The 18,270-nt window shown below is 43.9% G+C and overlaps 2 protein-coding genes and 1 long non-coding RNA gene across 3 annotated transcripts; all 3 read left to right on the top strand.

Moving 5' to 3' along the window:
• The first annotated feature begins 271 nt into the window (after positions 1-271).
• On the top strand, positions 272-903 carry LOC123115504 (uncharacterized). The gene has a single exon (XM_044536652.1). The coding sequence runs from the start codon at positions 352-354 to the stop codon at positions 820-822; it is 471 nt and encodes a 156-aa protein (XP_044392587.1). The 5' UTR covers positions 272-351; the 3' UTR covers positions 823-903.
• Positions 904-6,367: 5,464 nt separating this feature from the next.
• On the top strand, positions 6,368-7,908 carry LOC123115505 (uncharacterized). Its single transcript, XM_044536653.1, has 2 exons — positions 6,368-6,853; positions 7,659-7,908. The coding sequence occupies exons 1-2, from the start codon at positions 6,524-6,526 to the stop codon at positions 7,713-7,715; spliced, it is 387 nt and encodes a 128-aa protein (XP_044392588.1). The 5' UTR covers positions 6,368-6,523; the 3' UTR covers positions 7,716-7,908.
• A 7,810-nt stretch (positions 7,909-15,718) lies between these two features.
• Positions 15,719-16,435, top strand: LOC123115506 (uncharacterized). The gene is made up of 2 exons (XR_006456635.1): positions 15,719-15,968; positions 16,134-16,435. It is a non-coding gene; the product is annotated as an uncharacterized lncRNA (long non-coding RNA).
• Positions 16,436-18,270: the final 1,835 nt, after the last annotated feature.

An 18,270-nucleotide genomic window follows, 5' to 3' on the forward strand; every position in this document is an offset into this window, starting at 1 on the left:
ATAGTAATGAACAATAGTAATGAAGCGAGCGGACAAAAAAATGAGCTGAACAAAAAGTGCTACTGGGCTGGCCCATTACAATGTCTCTTCAGGCGAGAGGATGGAATCGTGCGTCTGGGCGCTGGGCTGGCCGGGCCGCATCGGGCGCTTACCTGGCCGGCGTGGCACGAGAAGCCCAGCTGGAGCCCAAGAGCGAGCCGACACCGACTAGGCTGGCCTCCGCCGCTCCCTATAAGATGGAAGAAGACGCGGCGTCGTCTCCTCCCCAATCTGAATCGCCTCGAGTCGGAAGCTAGGGTTCCAAAGGGACCTTCTTTCTCGGCCGGTTCGTCGGAGGAGGTGGCGGCGACCATGCCGACGCGTCGTGGTGGAGAGAAGGGGTTTTCCAAGGCTGCGGAGCGCAAGCCGTCGCGTCGTGGTGGACAGAAGGCCGGTTCGCAGGAGGCAGCGATCATGCCAGGGCGCCATGGTCGACAGAAGGGGCTTCCCAAGGCTGGTTCGCAGGGGGGCCATGGCAAGTGCAAGGGAGGTCCTCTTCCTCCGGCGAAGAACATGATGAGTGAAGAGGAGGTGAGGTCCATCCTGTCCTGGGAAAAGCCTGCCCGCTTCGACCGAAAGAAGAACAAGGACGCCGGTTTCTTCAACAAGTTGATTGATGAAAACTTCAAGTACCAGCGGGAGATCAAAGATGAGTTTGAGGAGAAGGGCTACGTCGAGATCCCCGACAACTTCCGAGAAGACACCAACAGAATGATGCGTGAAGCTCACAGGAAGGCGTACCTGGAGGTTTTTGGCACCGAACCGCCAGCTAAGTTCTACTAGATCGGAGGAGCTGTTATTTCACCGTGTATCTATCCCTAGTAGCATTGACTGGAGCACTGTAGTTTGCAGTATTTGTATTTATATCTACCCTAAAATTTCCGTCTATCTTATCTGCCTCTCATGCACTCATATGTTGGAGCAATCTCTCTATGCTAGTAATCCCTCCGTTCCTAAATATAAGTTTTTTTTAGAGATTTTAATATGAACTACATACGGATGTATATGGATATATTGTAGAGTGTAAATTCATTCATTTGGTTCTGTATGTTGTCTATATTGAAATCTCTAAAAAACTTATATTTAGAAATTGAGGGAATAATATTTAATATGTATTCCCCTGTGCCAAGACATGTTGCTTGCTTGATGTGTAATATAATACTTCCTCTGTCTGATAATGTAACGTCTTACATTATGAGACGTAGGGAGTATGTTTGATTTCGGTATGACATAGATCTCGGTACGACATAGTTCAGCATTGGTTCGTGTAGTGGGGCAATATATATTATGTAAGTCATGAAAGTTCAGTTTTTGCTCACATAATTTTTCGTGCAAATTTCACCAAGAAAATTGGCTATTTGCCACTTTCAATACGGGGCTTCGCACAAATGCCACTCTCAAAATTAACTTCGTAAAAATGCCACCCAGCTCATGTGTTTTAATTAACATGCCATTTTTTCTTTTCCCGTTGCTTTTTTTTTCTTTTCCATTTTCTGGCACGTGAAAGGACCAAAGTGCCCTTGGACCTTTCAACCTTATCCGATGCGTCAGTGGACTGGTTGGATGGGGACTGGTTGGATGGGGGATTGTTCGAGGCTGGCTAGCTCGTCATGTCGCTGATGCTTGCCCGAGCAACCACAGGTCACCGCCGTTGCTCGCCCACACCTGCGTGCGCCATCGCAGCTCGCGTTGACCACGCCCGTGTGAGCATCCGCAGGTCGCCGTAGGTACTTGCCCACGCCTACTCGCGCCGGCGCAGCTCACCCTCGCCTTGCCGATGCCTTCACGAGATACTGCAGCTCGCCGTCGGTGCTCGTGCACGTCTGCACATGCCGGCGCAGCTTCACGGGTGCCTGCGCGAGCCACCACAGCTTGCCGCCGGTGCTGGCCGACGCCAGCGCAGCTCGCCCTCCCCTTCACGCGTTGGCGTAGCTTGTCCCGAGAGCCAAGACATACGAACGGAAATAATTTTTGTTTCAACTTTTTTTTGTCCAAAATCTAGGAAAAATCAGGGTAAAGCCGAAAAACCCAAATTTTATGGTCTAAAAGCTGAAAATGCGTACTGAAAAAACTTGGAGGGAGCGCCTATGCCACGTGGCGGCGAGTGAGAGCATGCCAAGTGTCGCCTCCCAGCCCGCCCACCAAAAGTGACCCTTACTGATACTTCAAAAGGAGCACCCTTTGATTAGTTGCTCTCTACAACTATATATCCCTTACTGCGATTCGTATTATGGCGTCGGCAGGTATGGGCTGGCCCATTAGAGTGAATGCTTGCTCGGCCACTTGCTAGGTTGCTCGGTTCGTTCGCTCGCTCGGACGTTGTTCTCTATTAGTTTTTTCTTATTATTTACTGTACATTGCCTGGGCTCGTTCATTTTTTGTTTTTTTCTTTATCTTGTCTATTCCTTTTACGGTTTTCATTGTTTTCTCTTTCTATTCTTTTTCTACATGTTATCCTTATGTTTCTCATAAGCTTGCTTTTTTCTTTGGATTTTTTGCTTTTTTCCTTCAGTTCTCTTTGGGTTTTTAAAATATAGTTTGTGTTTCCTTCTTTTTTCATACAAATTATACATTTTCTATACACAAGAAACATTTTTTATGCATGTTTAACATATTTTAAATACATGATTAACATTATTTTTGAAGATATGTTTTGATTTCTACATTTTTATACATATTTTCTGTTTTTCTGTACACATGAAAAAATATATATGGTAAGCATGTTTTAAGATATATGTTTTCATGTCTACTTTTTTCAAAGACCATGACTTTTTTCAAATACATGTTTTGATGTCTACTTTTTTCATACACATTGTACTTTTTGCATACATTGAAACATTTATTTATATAAGGTTATAATTTTCCAAATATATGGTTAAGTACTTCTTTAGGAGTATGTGTATTTAGATATATTTTTTGATGTCTACTTTTTTAACATTGCATAAATATCATTTTTTATACTTAAGTACTTCTTTAGGAATATGTGTATTCTAGATATATTTTTTAGAATATAAGCAAAAGTAAATAAATGAAAATAAAAAACGAAAGTGAGTGAACTTATCTATATCTATACCTACTATTAAAGGGAATAGGTATTCTTGGTTTGGTTTCGTCCCGCTTAGATTAATTTTAGATTTTTTTTCGTTTCGCCTAGGTATTCTTGGTTTGGTTTCGTCCCGCTTAGATTAATTTTAGATTTTTTTTTCGTTTCGCCTAGGTGATTTAAGATATATACACGCGAGGTGGTACTAATTCTGGGGCCTGTTTGCACTGTTTCGGCTGAAAGAAGGCAGCCCACCTCGCCCCGAACTTGGCCCAGGAAGGAGGCCCACCTCGCCGCGGACCAGGCCCTAATGGGAGGCAAAAATGCGACGCGACCCTAATGGGAGGCAAAATTAATATCTGTAAGTACTAGGGATCGAACTCCCAACCTCACCACCAAACACAAAGGCACTACCACCTGAACAAGCTCATGTTAGTCTGCACAAATATGAATTCGTCTATTGATTAATAGGACCACCTCGCCTCATCACACTCTATTGCATCAACTTATATACCTCCGTGACGCAAATTCAGTAAGTCGTGCGAAGAAGTGGGTTGAACGGGAAGGAATTAAGCAAAGAAAGAGAACCGATACTAAATAAAGAAAGGAAAGAACCTAAAAAGGTTGGCGCCTATTCGAGAGAACTGAAAAGATGCGGCTTTGCATGAAAGGTTGAGGGTGAGGTGTCCATTAATAAAGGAAGGACAAATGTGCATATGGAAATGAAGGAATTTAATTCCGTGAATTTGTGCATAAGAAAGATTGTGTCCCCCAATAAAGGAAGAACGTGCATGCGTATAGAAACAAAGGAATTTAAACTCATAAATTCCAATCTCCTGAACCCGCACGACCCTGATGCTCTGGCGATTTTGTGCGCCCCCACATCTTGGGTCCTGGGCGATGGCTCGAGATGTCGTTTCTGGTCGGCTCACTGGCTGGAGCCCGAGAGTATGCACCACCTCCTTGTCGGCTCCTCTTTCTCGATGCAGCTCTCGCATGAGCTCCTCGCTTGGTGTCGTTGCACATCTGGGCCTCCGCAGCTCAACAGCTGTTCCCAGGATTGTTGCATGACCTCCTGTGTTGCAGCGCCATCTCCGCCCCGCAAAGGCCTCTCCTCGTTGCTATTTATTGGTGTCCGACTTCTTTGGAAGCACCGGAACAACATCATGTTCAAAGACGAGGCACCCTCTCTTGAGTGCCTCCTCAACCTCATTATCGGCGAGGCTCGCCTATACCGTATTAGTTGACCATCATTGTTGTAAAGTCGGATGCCACTATTGCAACAAACTTCTTCTTCAGAGTCGACTACAGCTTATGCCTAGCGACAACCGTATCGGAGGAACAATTGCATATAATTTAGTTGTAACAACAAATGTTCTGATGATATGTCAATTTTCTCTCCCATTGCAACGCACGGGCATATGTGCTAGTACAGTAGTAACGAAGCGAACGAACTTAAAACAAGATGAACAAACAATGCTACTGGGCTGGCCCATTACAATGTCTCTTCAGGCGAGAGGATGGATGGTCTGTCGGAATTTCCTAACGGACGCTCGCTGCGTCAAGTTGTGAGGCTTCACACAGAGAGGCGAGCGACTAGCGATCAAGATGGGCCGGCCTAGTTAGGAGATAGCGCTGGCATTACACCGTCCGGTTTTGGGAACCTTCTGGAGGGTTCCTGAACGGTTTTGGGAACCTTCTAGAAGGTTCTTGAACCGGGTTTTCACTGGTTTTTTCTGTTTGCTTTTTCTTTGTTGTTTTTCCTGTTTTTCTCTTTTTCTTTCTTTGTTTTTCTGTTTCATTATTTCATCTTTCAATTCCCTTTTCTTCTCTTTTTCTTTTCTTTTTGTTCACGTTTCAAATTATGTTGGGGAGTTTCAAAAAATCTTCCCATTTCAAAATTGTTCTCCATTTCAAATTCGCGCTTCCAAATTTGTTCTCAACATTTAAAAATTGTTCATGATTTAAAAAAATTGTTCGCGCTTCCAAATTTGTTCTCCATTTCAAAATTTTGTTCTCAACATTCAAAAATTGTTCGTGCTTTCAAAAATTGTTTGAGCTTCCAAATTTGTTCTCCATTTCAAAATTTGTTCTCAACATTCAAAAGTTGTTCGTGCTTTAAAAAATTGTTCGGATCGTTTCAGAAACTATTCACCTTTTAATGTTTTATTCACAAAACAAAAAATATTTTGTTTCAAAAAAGTTCCCATTTAAAAAATTTGTTCACAAATACAAAAACAGTTCACATGTTTAAATTTTCTTTGCAAATGCAAAAATGTATGTGAATTTTAAAAAAATTGTTCCAAACGTTGTTCACAAATTCAAAGCTATTCAAGAATTTCGAAAATTCTTCATGTTATTCAAATTTGTTCACAAATTGAAAAAAAAACTTTGGTTTCAAAATTTGTTCACATATGAAAAAAAATCTTCTCATGTTTATTTTTTGTTCAAAATTCAATAGTGTTTGCGAATTTTTAAAAATATTCCTTTTTCCAAATTTTCTTCACATGTTGAAGGTTCATGTTTTTCAAAATTAGTTCACAAAATAAAATAATGCTAGAATTTTGTAAAAGTAGTTTTAAATTTTGAAATGTATTTAATTTTCGAATTTCTTATTGTTTTTCTTTAACTGTTTTGTGTTTACAATAACTAGTTCATTATTTCGAAAAAAATCTTGTATTTAAATTTTTTGTTCCATTTTTTAACCTTTTTGAGTTTCCCAAATAATGTTTTCATTTCAAAAAGTAATTCCTTTTAAAAACCATCTTGTTTGGCATTTTTGTAAAAAGTTTTAATCTGACACGTATTATTGTTCATATATACCCGGCTGCCATTTTACACACTAAATCTCAGTTATACAGTGCCTATGGACGCGTTTTCATGGCGGGAGGACTTGTGTTCGATCCCTCGCCCACAAGTTTTTATGGAGTTTTGTGAATTTGTTTTATTTTTTGCTGCTTCTGTTTGGTTTTTTTACGTTGGCGCTGCCACTCTTTCAGAAATAGCTTGCCTGGCGGAGTGGCTAGCGATAGCGTGCGCATGTAGATATCACGGGTTTGATTTTAGAACTGGCCCCTGGCATATAGGAGGTCCCTGGTCTGTCTCGTATGAGAATCGTTCGTTTGGGAGCTGGGCTGGCCGGGCCGCATCGGGCGCTCATCTTACCTGGCGTGGCACGAGAAGCCCAGCTGGAGCCCAAGAGCGAGCCGACACCGACTAGGCTGGCCTCCGCCGCTCCCTATAAGATGGAAGAAGACGCGGCGTCGTCTCCTCCCCAATCTGAATCGCCTCGAGTCGGAAGCTAGGGTTCCAAAGGGACCTTCTTTCTCGGCCGGTTCGTCGGAGGAGGTGGAGGTGGTGGCGGCGGCGACCAAGCCGACGCGTCGTCGTCGTGGACAGTAGGGGTCTCCGAAGGCCGGTTCGCAGGAGGAGTCAGTGATCATGCAAGGGCGTCATGGTCGACAGAAGAGGCTTCCTAAGGCCGGTTCGCAGGGGGGCCATGACAAGTGCAAGAAGGGTCCTCTTAAGGAGAAGAACATGATGTCTGAAGAGGAGGTGAGGTCCATCCTGTCCTGGGAAAAGCCTGCCCGCTTCGACCGAAAGAAGAGCAAGTACGCCGGTTTCTTCAACAAGTTGAGGGATGAAAACTTCAAGTACCAGCAGGAGATCAGGGATGAGTTTGAGGAGAAGGGCTACGTCGAGATCCCCGACAACTTCCGGGAAGACAACAAGCGAATCAACCATGAAGCTCACAGGAAGGCGTACCTCAAGGTTTTTGGCACCGAACCACCAGCTAAGTTCTACCAGTAGATCGAAGGAGCACTAGTAGTATTCACCGTCTATCTATCCCTCCCTAGTAGTATTGAGTGGAGCACTATATAGTTTGCAGTATTTGAATGTATTAATATCTACCCTACAATTTCCATCTATCTTATCTGCCTCTCATGCACTCATATGTTGGAGCAATCTCTCTATGCTAGTAATCCCTCCGTTTTTAAATATAAGTCTTTTTAGAAATTTTATTTAGTATGTACTACATACGGATGTATATAGATATAATATTGTAAAGTGTAGATTCACTCATTTTGCTCCGTATGCAGTCTATATTGAAATCTCTAAAAAACTTATATTTAGGAACGGAGGGAATAATAGTTAATATGTATTCCCCTCTGCAAGACATGCTACTTCCTTCATGTGCAATATAATACTTCCTCTGTCTCATAATGTAACGTCTTACATTATGACAAGTAGGGAGTATGTTTAATTTCGGTATGACATAGATTTCAGTATGTCATAGTTCAACATTGGTTTGTGTAGTGAGGCAACTATGTAAGTCATGAAGTTTAGTTTTTGCTCACATAATTTTTTGTGCAAATTTCACCGCCAGCATTTGCCTTTCTCGATTTGCATATCCATTGTTGTTCTTTTGGATCCCGCTGTACATCTTCGTCTCCATTGTTATTCTTTTGGATCCAGCCGTACATCTTCGGCCGTTTTCATCTACAAGCAACTATGTCTTATCATCTATTGCTTTTTCCTATGCTTATTATTTCCTAACAATGAAATTATGTTGCAGCCAGCCCAAATTATTAGGCGTGCATGGGGTAGGTATAAACCGAGTCCGAAAGTATAAAGACTAACAAAGGAAAAATCAGGCGTATGTGAGGTACCGGTATCGATCATGGGAAAGGCTTGCCGAAACCAAACGGAAAGGGAACTTAAACCTTTTTTTAGGTATAGAGAAGCCTTTCTCCTTTTAAATCTCAACCATCAATCTTTATGGTTTACATAAAATTAACGGATATAAATGGGTGATGAAAGGAGAACTAAGAAATCTTTCTCCCTTTATTATTATTATTATTATTATTATTATTATTATTATTATTATTATTATTATTATTATTATTATTATTATTATTATTATTATTATTATTAGGTACATATATAGATTGATATAAGGCATCTCAAAAAACAGGGAAATGACAACCTAGGTTCTGAAAAAAGCCAAATAAACTAAAATCTCCCGAATGAACCGAAGGCGTCCAGCTAGTACCACTCCATCACCAAATTCAGCATGACATTGTATCCTACGGTCGAGAAGTCGTCATGCAAAGGTCTACTTGGACCAACGCCTTGAAGAAGAAGGCACCATCGTAGAAGCCTTGTATAGATTGAAAACCTCAATGTTGAACCCAACTTGAACCTCAATGTTGAACAAGCCTTGTAATATATACCATTGGTGCTTTGGCACCGGCGGCGCCGATTTTGCTATTCCATCGAGCTAGTCGTAAATCTATGTGTGGGATGGAGATGGTGGAGGGTTGTATTTTCTTTTTTGCGTCCATGATTTCTTGTAACGATGATGTTTATTCGGTTAATACTGAACCACAGTTCAGATGAAAAAAATAAAGAAAAAGTAATAATAGATATATTGAACAGTAGTTTCTTTATGACAATCCACTAGGTTTTATTGATTAATGATCATCAGAATACAAAAGAGTATCATGAGGGAGGCCAGTCATGTGTGCCTCCCCTGAACTAGAGTAGAAGCAAACCTAGCTAGATTGTGGGCTTCATAATTTGAGTCTCTTTTTGCATGGACAAAATTATAAAGAGCGAATGAGGGTCTTGATGCTACAATTTCCCCTGATCACACCTTCATATTTGCCACCTTGCCTGGCGCAATATCATTGATCACACTTTGGCAATCCGACAGTATGTGTAATCTCTGGAGGTTTGGAGGTTTAGATCCATTGTCAACGCAAAGCTTTCTTCACATGCTATCGCTTCCAGAGTGGGAGGGTTTATGACCCCTAGTAAAACAAGAGTTGAAGCACCCAAGTAAAGGCCTTGGTCATCCCTGCATACCGCAGTAGCAACACCAGTCGTCCCAGACCTAGAAATTCCGCCATCCACATTGATCTTTACATACACTGCCTGAGGAAATTCCGAAACCGGAGTATTATCCTCCGCTGCCGCATGCATGGATGGTATTATCAGCTTAAACATTTTCAGTCATCAAGCTCAGAGATATACCGATTTACAAATTCATGCGTAGCGAAAGTAGTTTGGAAAATACTCTCATGGATGGCCTTTTTTCCTCGCCGTCCAGATCGCTCACAAGGTAACTTCCAAACAGACGAGTGCGGATTTATTGAGGCCGAGCCCAGGGAGCTCGATATTTTGAAATTATCAAAATGCATATTTAGATTTCAAAAAAAAATGATTTTTTTCCATGAAAACATATATGTATTCCACAAGAATGTGTTAAATTTCATTTAAAAATGTTATGATTTGTAGGTTGTACAAAAAAAAAGAAAATGCCGGCCCAACAACAAAAATAAAAGACCCATTTAAAATAACATTTTCCCTTTTTCTGTACGCCACATGTGAAAACATAATACTGTGAAAATTTACACATATGTAGTATACATGTGTATGTGTGTTCACAAATAAATTCAACAAAATCACGCTCGAGAAAAATGAAATTTGAAAACGAGCTCCCTAAAGCTCGGCCACCATTGGCATTTTCTGGCGAAAAGCTATTCACGTGATATAACATAGAGGACAACCATGACATGGGGTTAGGTTCATTCGTGGCCATCATATGCTCTAGCAAGTTCCCATGTACCAATGCCCAGACGGATCGGCTGATTCAACACTCAGAACAGTAGTTGCATCGATATTAGCTAGTTTTTCTTTGTTCCTTTTGTGTAGGTGAGGAGAGACAGGGTGTATCACGTATGCGATCCGCGTTGGGCCGGGCCACGTCATGGCGCTCATCCTAACCAAACTTCGTGCGGCCTGAGGAGACCAATTGGAGTTCTGGTCCGACACCGTCTACAAGATGGAGACTCCTGAACGAAAAACACCCAACCTAACCTTGGATCGAGCAATGGCAACTGCCGGCGAGAAAGATCAGTTCGCGGGTGTGCCGAAGGAGGACGAAGCGGCGGCGGCGACGGCGATGACCATGCCGACGCGGCAAAAGGAGGAGTCTACTACTCCCTTTCCACCGGCGAAGGACAAGACGGGGTCTTCTTCCAGTGCCGGTTCGCGGGAGGTGGAGGTGCCCATGCCGTCGCGCCGTGGTAAAGAGAAGCGGTTTCCCAAGGCCGGTTCGGAGGAGGAGGAGAAGAAGAGGATGCCTGTAGAGATGGTGAACGACATCCTGTCCTGGGAAAAGCCTCCCCGCTTCACAATGTCCAAGACCGCCGGCTTCTTCAACAAGTTGAGGGATGAACTCTTTGAGTACCAGCAGGAGATCAGGGAGGAGGTGGAGGAGAAGGGCTACGCCGAGCTCCCCGCCGACTACGAGGAGATCTGCGTGGGTAAAGTTCCTCTGAACTGCTACCCCTGGAAGAAAAAAAATCTGTGTGAACTGTGAAGCACTGTAATTCAGTACAAACCTATATATTTATTTGTGTTCATATATGTGCTCTATAATTTGCGCATGCCCACGACACAAGCAACGGGATGATCGATCGATAATTACAGCTTACCTGAATCACACCAAGATTGTAGTGTGTCAGTTGGTCGTCTTAGCTGTGGCTAGCATGGATCCGTACATAGTACATACGTACCAGCTGGAATAACAGACTACGTTACCGTGTCAGACTATTTTTTGTGGTTTGGTTCTGTGTGGCGTTGAAATTTACGCTCAGGCTTCCTATCTCTTCCGATGGAGAACTCGTGGAACGTTAATGAACCTTATTGGTAATCAAGTCTGTGCAGATGAATGAGTCGGGCATTATTGCTGCCCTCGTCTAATTGCAGTCTCTTTACTCAAATCTTGAGTTTTTCGTCTTGTGGAAATTGATACCACAAAGCAAAGATATTATTGAAATTCTTAGCAATAGAAGTTACTTAATTTGTATATTATTTTTTGGATTTTAAATGTAAAACATTGTGTCTGTAATGGTAATAAAACTATAGATGTTTCAAAAAAAAAGTTATGGACGAAGCTCCATGATATCAGACGATTCAAGAGATTGCTAACTAGCTTGCTCATTTGATCGATCATACCGTAGAACTGGCTTCTTTTGTGTTTTGCACCAAAATGCATTCAAGAAAGTGTGGACCAAAATTTCCTTGAGCACAAAACAAAATTTTCACACCCAAGAATATCATTAGTGCATCGCGTATTTATCGACTGACAAATTGCAACCCAGGAGAAGATAGATAAAATTCCATCACATAAGTAATAATATTACAGTGGCACACAAATTCAGCTGCGACATAGCGAAGCTGAGCAGGGACTGCTCTTCCAAAGTTGGGAAAGCAACCACACAAAACTCGTGTATATTTACATCTCCATGATTCATTCATTAATAATCCCTTGAGGCGTAAAAATATACAATGTACTCCCTTCGTTTTTAAATATTTATCTTTTTAGAGATTTCAACAAATGACTATATGCGAAGCAAAATGACTGAATCTACACTCTAAAATATGTCTATATACATCCGTATGTGGTAGTTCATTTGATGTGATATTTCATATTTAATGGGCGGTATGCACTCGTAAAAAAAAGATCGTACATGAGGGCGGCGCACGTTCGGCCGGTCCGTGTCCGCTGCTCATCTAAAGCCAGCTGTCAGCGTGACCCTGAAGGAAGGAGCCCTAATCGGAACCCTCTTGGACCAAGAGTCTGGGCCGAGGCCGACACCGACTATAAGATGCCTGAAGAAGGGGTTCCAAATCGAAAACACTCCAAACTGCTTAGATCGATCGATGGCGGGTGCCGGCGTCGAAGGTGGATCCACCGTTACGGCGGAGGAGAAGCAGGTAGCTATGACCACACCGGCGCGTCCTCTTCCTCCGGTGGAGAAGATGAAGGGGTCCTCCATGATGGAGGAGGAGCAGGGGGCCGTGATCATGCCGGCAGCACGTCTTGATGGAAAAGAGGGCGCTTGTGGTGACCCCAGCTGCAAGGTGGGTCCTCATCCTTCAGTGAAGAACATGATGTCTCTGGAGAGGATCGAATACGTCCTGTCCTGGGAGAAGCCCGCGCGCCGCGACCCGGAGGAGGACGAAGACGCTGATTTGTTCAACGAGTTGGACGACAGCTTCGCCGAGTTCCAGTAGGATGTCTGCAAGGAGGTGCAGGAGAAGGGCTATGTGGAGGTCCTCGACAACTATGAGGAAGAGGCCGCAGAAATCATACTTGAGGGGTACAAGCGGGCATACCGTAGCGTGTTTGGCACCGATCCGCCGCCTGAGCTAGCTACTCGAGGACGCCTGAGCATCTCCACCTCCTGAGCTCTACTCAATCTGAATTGGAGGGAGGGCTTTGTTATTTTACATACCATCTAGAGGTGTATCTATCATTATTCTCTGTATTAGCGACCACCACAATTTAGTAATACTATTCAAATATCTGAGTATCTCATCTGTCTACCAGTACTTCATACCTATGCACTCATAATTTACCGGAAATGATAAATCCCGAATGTACGGATTTTAGGCATGACAATCCAAACGTTTTTCATGGCAACTTTAGTTCATGCGAATTGGCAAACATGTCAATTTTCTGACAAAAAACGAATTGGGGCAAAGTTGCCACCTCGGCTCAACTAAAGTAACCATGAAAAAACGTTCGGGATGACATGCTTAAAATCAGAGCGTCCGGGATTTATCGGGGTCCATTTAGAGCCGTCGATCTATCGATATACATTTTGCAAAATTGTTGCCTGGAGTCTGGATATGATCGACTAGTGTTACTATGATCTATTTACATTCGACGGATACTTTACATGCAAGCGACGCAATGATCGATGATGTGATTTCTTCTGCTCAAACGAAATAATGTCAACGTAGTTGTTGCTGCCAAAGTAGTTGTTGCTGACATGATATCCTATACTGACCCCTTCATTCAATGTTGCCCTCCTATGACATCTAGCACCTCTCGTCTTGCACCACCGCCACCTGAGGGGCCGTCGATGAAGCCGGGGCGAGCACCACGGAAGGTGGCAGCGGAGCTCGCTGCTTGCTCGATCAGGACCCTCTCACATCTAGTTTGCACGACACTCGCGGATGCGGTTGTCTGTGCGGTGGCGCTCTATTGCGTCGGTCCAGTGCTTGGGTAATGACGTGGACGCGGTGACCCCCCCCCCCAGCTCATGTGGGCTGGTGGGCCCTGGTGGTTCACGCTGGCGGCGGGTTGGCAGGAGGGCATGTACAATAGGGACAACACCATGCTGCTGCTCGAGTATCCACGTAGGAGTAAATATATGAAGCACCAGTTCCATTAACCAGAGTGGTCCCTCTTGTACTCTTTCTCTTTACCATCATCTTCTTTCTTTAAACCAATGGCTGCGCATGTCCCGGTGCTTTTAATCCTTGCTTTTGCTTCTTCCCTCTCCCTTTCCTCTACTTTTTGGCTCAAGCACCAGGCTCTTCTGCAAGAGACCGCTAGCCTCTACAAGCATCACTCTTGGCCATGCCCCGAGGTGCCCCCAGCAGCGGGGAAGGGTCACTTTGGGTCCATCATCGAGATCTGGAGGAGCCACCCCCAAGGACACCTTTGAGAGGAGCGACACATGCATGGTCTCGAAAGTGAGCCGATGGACACGATGCCCACGAAGCTATCCGTGATGTAAGAGGCTAGGCGGATTGTGAAGGCTCTGCCGAGCCAGCCCGACACGCTGATGTAAGCACGAGTGTGCCTGCCACATCACTGGTTGTTCCCGACGAGCGTGAGCATCTCTTGGAAGGTGAGCCATGGGCACAAGAGCTCGATCAACACTTATGTGTAGTGGGGTGGCTTCACGGCCGCGCCCCCGGCGAGCAACCGAGGGAGCTCCACGTGATGTCACATGACTATGACCAGTGCAGAGAAAGGCGATGCCTCCTGCTACTGGGGAGTAGCACCGACGATGCCTTGACGAAGCTTCACCATGACTGCACTTTTGGTGATTGTGGCCTTGTCGCTGCTCATCTCCGATGACCACCAATCATTCCAGCAATCTCCATGTTTCATCATGAGCTTGACACGGTCAGGCTAAATTTCGTGTTTTGACCATTTTGCAGAAGTTTCCCGAGATTTGACCTTGGTCTCAAAAAATTTCGGGATCTAACCCTTTTCCTACCGCCAAGGTGGATGACGGTAAGGTCTAACTTACTACCGTCGGGTCCCTTGACGGTAGGACTTGACTGCGCCGTTACATCCGTTTGAGATTTAAAAAACCCCACCGCCAAAGTCTTTGTCGGTAGGCTGTGCAACCCTATCGCCAAAAAGCATATGGCGATAGGTCATGCATCATGCATCAAACCTGCAAGGTTAGCAGGTGGTAGTACTAGTACTACTCTAGTACTATATGCATGCATGCACTAGAGCCCGTCCTAGCTGCTGTTGCCACTCTGCACGATGTAGCCTGCTTCTTGGGGTTGGTGAAAAAAGAAAAGCAAGAGGACTAGCGCCTGCTGCCTCACGCGATCTATATCTATGTACTAGATGCAGTTCCACTACTACTAGCCTCCTAGTACTTCACAGTGTTATTGTAGACGATTGGAGACTTGTGGCATGCCTACCGCCGGGGGCTTTGATAGTAGGGTCGCACAGCCTACCGCCAAATCCTCTGGCGGTAAGGTATTATTCACGTTAAATTGCCATAACAATGCAGTTAAGTCCTACCGCCAAAGTACGTGGTGGTAGACAGTTATACCCTACCGCCAAACATTATGACGATAGGAAAAAGGGTCAGATCCTGATTTTTTTTGAGACCAGGGTCAAATCTCGGTAAACTTCTGCAAAAGGGTCAAAACACGAAGTTTAGTCACATGGTCATCATGAGGCATCGACGTGTCGTGGTTCCCTGTCAACAGAACTGTGGGAGCCGCTCCTATATCTATTGAAAAGAAATGTTAGCCATGGCCAACATGAAAAGTCTGCCAAAGAACCCGCCTGTCAGTTGTGGTGAAGAGAGAATAAACAACATTTCAGGCTGTTGCCTTTTGGTCTAGGGCTGGGTTGCTAACAAACCGGGCCAAATGCCCTGGACAATTTTTGTCACATACTACACTAGGACTAGATGATCTTTTCACGTGCAACTTAATACTATTGGGTGAAAATGTCATATAAGGAATAGAATTTGGATAGATGCCAAATAGGATAGAAAAATATTTTTAAGGGCCAAATAGCATATAAATACTTTTTAAGGCCAAATAGGGAAGCGTATTTCAAATATGGCCCAATGAGGAAGTCCCTTATAAATAATATAAATTCACGCCACCCCTACATATCTAAGATGCACGCATCCAACCCAACACATGGGTGGCACAATAGAAGACGACAGTACATCAAGACGTAGATATATGATTGTGTGTGGTGGTGGTGTGTGTGTGACATATATATCTATATCTTGTAATCGGCGTGTTTAATAATATCTCACGACGCTACCTACTTAGCCGTGCAAGCAAGTAAAGTAGGACCAGAACATATCTCAAATAAAATAAAATAAAAATAACACACGAGAACACATAGCTGAAACAAACCTTTTAGAGCTTTTGTCTAAATTGCGGCGCCGCAAACTGGTTCGGTCCGTCTGAAACCAGGTGCATGCATGCACGAGGGCTCTGCTATACGAGACAACATATACACAGGCATGTCGTGTCTCACCCGCCTCCATCGTCATCTTCTCCTCCCTCATTTTTCATTATGACATATATATTAGCTACCTCGGTTGTCTCAACACCCAGGGTTAGAAATAAAGGTAGCATTGAAAGAGCAAGAACAACTTCTTGTATATATCCATGGCGGAGCGGAGCAACGTTGGAAACCTTGGGTTGGCGGCGACAGTCGCCGTGGTTTCAACCGGCATCATCCTCATCTCCTTCCACCTTATCCGCCGCCTCAAGGACAATACCAAGCTCAACAATATCACCGGTGAGCTATACATGTTGATACATCTCTAGCTAGTTGTATATATTAACTACAGAATCAAAGCAGCTTCATTGTGTTTTTCTTGATCTAAATATCAAGCTATATGATTAGATTACTTACCGCACCTTCCTTGTCGATCAATGCATGCAACACAATTAATGTGAATAGCGCAAGAGCAACAGAGCTAGACGATCAAGAATGAGATGCAGTTCACGGATGACGTGTTGGCGGATCTCTTCCCGGACGACGAGGAGTTTGCCAGCTGGCTAGAGGGTATGACCGTGACTGGTGGCCTAATCCAGTCACCGTTATGAAGGGTCCCTCGATTCAACAATTTGGCAGACATGCTTAATTAATTAGCTAGTATTGCAGCTGGTCGGACAACAAGAAATTAAGCAACATTTTGCATGCACATCCAGTCAAGTTAATTATTATTACCATCTCATTTATAATAATTAAGGTGTTTAATTCGGGACGCATTAAGAATGGAAGATGCTTGGGGACTCACTACAATCTTGTGTTGGCGCGAGCAAGATCCCATTACTCACATGCATTTTTTTTTTATGAAACAACCCACGATGTGTCTTTTGTCGCAAAAGAAACACGGAAAAATCCAGCCAAATGAGAAATGACCCGCTTACAAGGAAAACATCACTGAATAGCCATATGTGGCTCGATTATATTGAGAAAAACATGTGAAACCCCTCGCAACTTACCTACCGATAAATTAGGCCTAGAGAGCACTACCAAAACAAGCAATGCCAGCAAAACGCTACTCAGTATAGCACATAGACAAATCACACTCTAAACACCTCAAACAATGCCACCATCCGTCTTTCATCACGCCCATGACCTCAAGTATCTGAATTCTCAGCTGCAATGTCAACCTTTTTAGGGCATGCTAGTTCAATAGTTTTCTAGCCATGATATCCTTCATATGGTCTATTTTAAGGACCAACATATAAACATAATACATTGTTTCATTATATATGTAATGAAGTGACAACTTAAAGTTTTCATTGTGAACAATATTTTCAATTGAAGTTGAATTAAAGGATAAAAAAAATTGTTAGGAAATATACAACTTGTATTCGCACACGGCGATAGGACGGTATATATACATGTACATGTGTAGGAAATATGTAGAAAACTTCTTATACAATAGGATAAATACAAAAGGATATATGGTTATATTTATAGTACTCTAACACCCACCCTGGAACTCATGATGGATCAACAACACTGAGTTTGGAGAGATAAGAAGCCATGTCGCGCTCTAGTCTGAGCCTTGATAAGGAAATTCACCAACTATAACTTGGAAGGCACATAGTCAAGACAAATAACCCGATCTTGCATACCATCATGCACAAAAAAAGGTATCAACACAAATATGCCTGACGAGCTCATGCTTCATAGGGTCACGCGCAATGCTAATAGCACATGTACTATCAGACAATAATAGGGTAGGTATAGTGACAGAAACACCAAAATCCCAAAGTAACTAGTGTAACCAAGTCACCTATGCCGTCAAAAGAGCCATAGCTCGCAACTCAGCCTCTGCACTCAAACGGGAAACTACAGTCTCTTTCTTTGTCTTCCAGGCAATAAGAGAACCACCAAGAAAAACACAACAAGCAGAAAGTGAACGGCGATCTAAGTAGCCTGAAGCTGTAATAAACTGGAGAGAGGAAAGAATAACCGGTGATAGATCGTGTCATGAAGATACCAAAGAACGCAAAGGAGGTGGCTATAGTGGACCAAAGTGGGACCAGAGACAAAGTGATTCAAAATATGGACTGTACTAGGGAGAACCTTATACACAACATCTTAGCAGTAGTGCTGGACAAAATCATGTGCTACTACTACTTAGTAGCAGCGCGTGTTATTAAACCGCGCTACTGCTATAACTTTATCAGTAGCGCGTACCAGCAAAAAGCGCTGCTGCTATGCTTGAACTGGGCGCACATGGCTAGCCCAACTTAGCAGTAGCGCGTATCCTCGCCCAGCGCTACTGCTATTCTCCTTAGCTGTAGCGCTTTTCTCGGACTAGCGCTAATACTAACCCTACCTTATCCTCCCCACGCGGCCAACCCTCTCTCACTCACACTCTCTCTCAGTCACTCTCGCCCGCGTCGATACCCATCGTCCGCCGCCGCCGCCGCTGTCGTTCGTCCGCCACCGAGGTACTCCCTCCTTCCCTTCCTCTTCCTCCCACCGCGCCCTCCTCCCTCCTCCTCCCACCGCGCCCTCATCCCTCCGCCTCCGGCCGTCCCCTCCTCCCTCCTCCGTCGGCAGCCCTCCTCCC

The sequence above is a fragment of the Triticum aestivum genome, chromosome 5B (assembly GCF_018294505.1).
Source record: "Triticum aestivum cultivar Chinese Spring chromosome 5B, IWGSC CS RefSeq v2.1, whole genome shotgun sequence".
Taxonomy (NCBI): Eukaryota; Viridiplantae; Streptophyta; class Magnoliopsida; order Poales; family Poaceae; genus Triticum; species Triticum aestivum.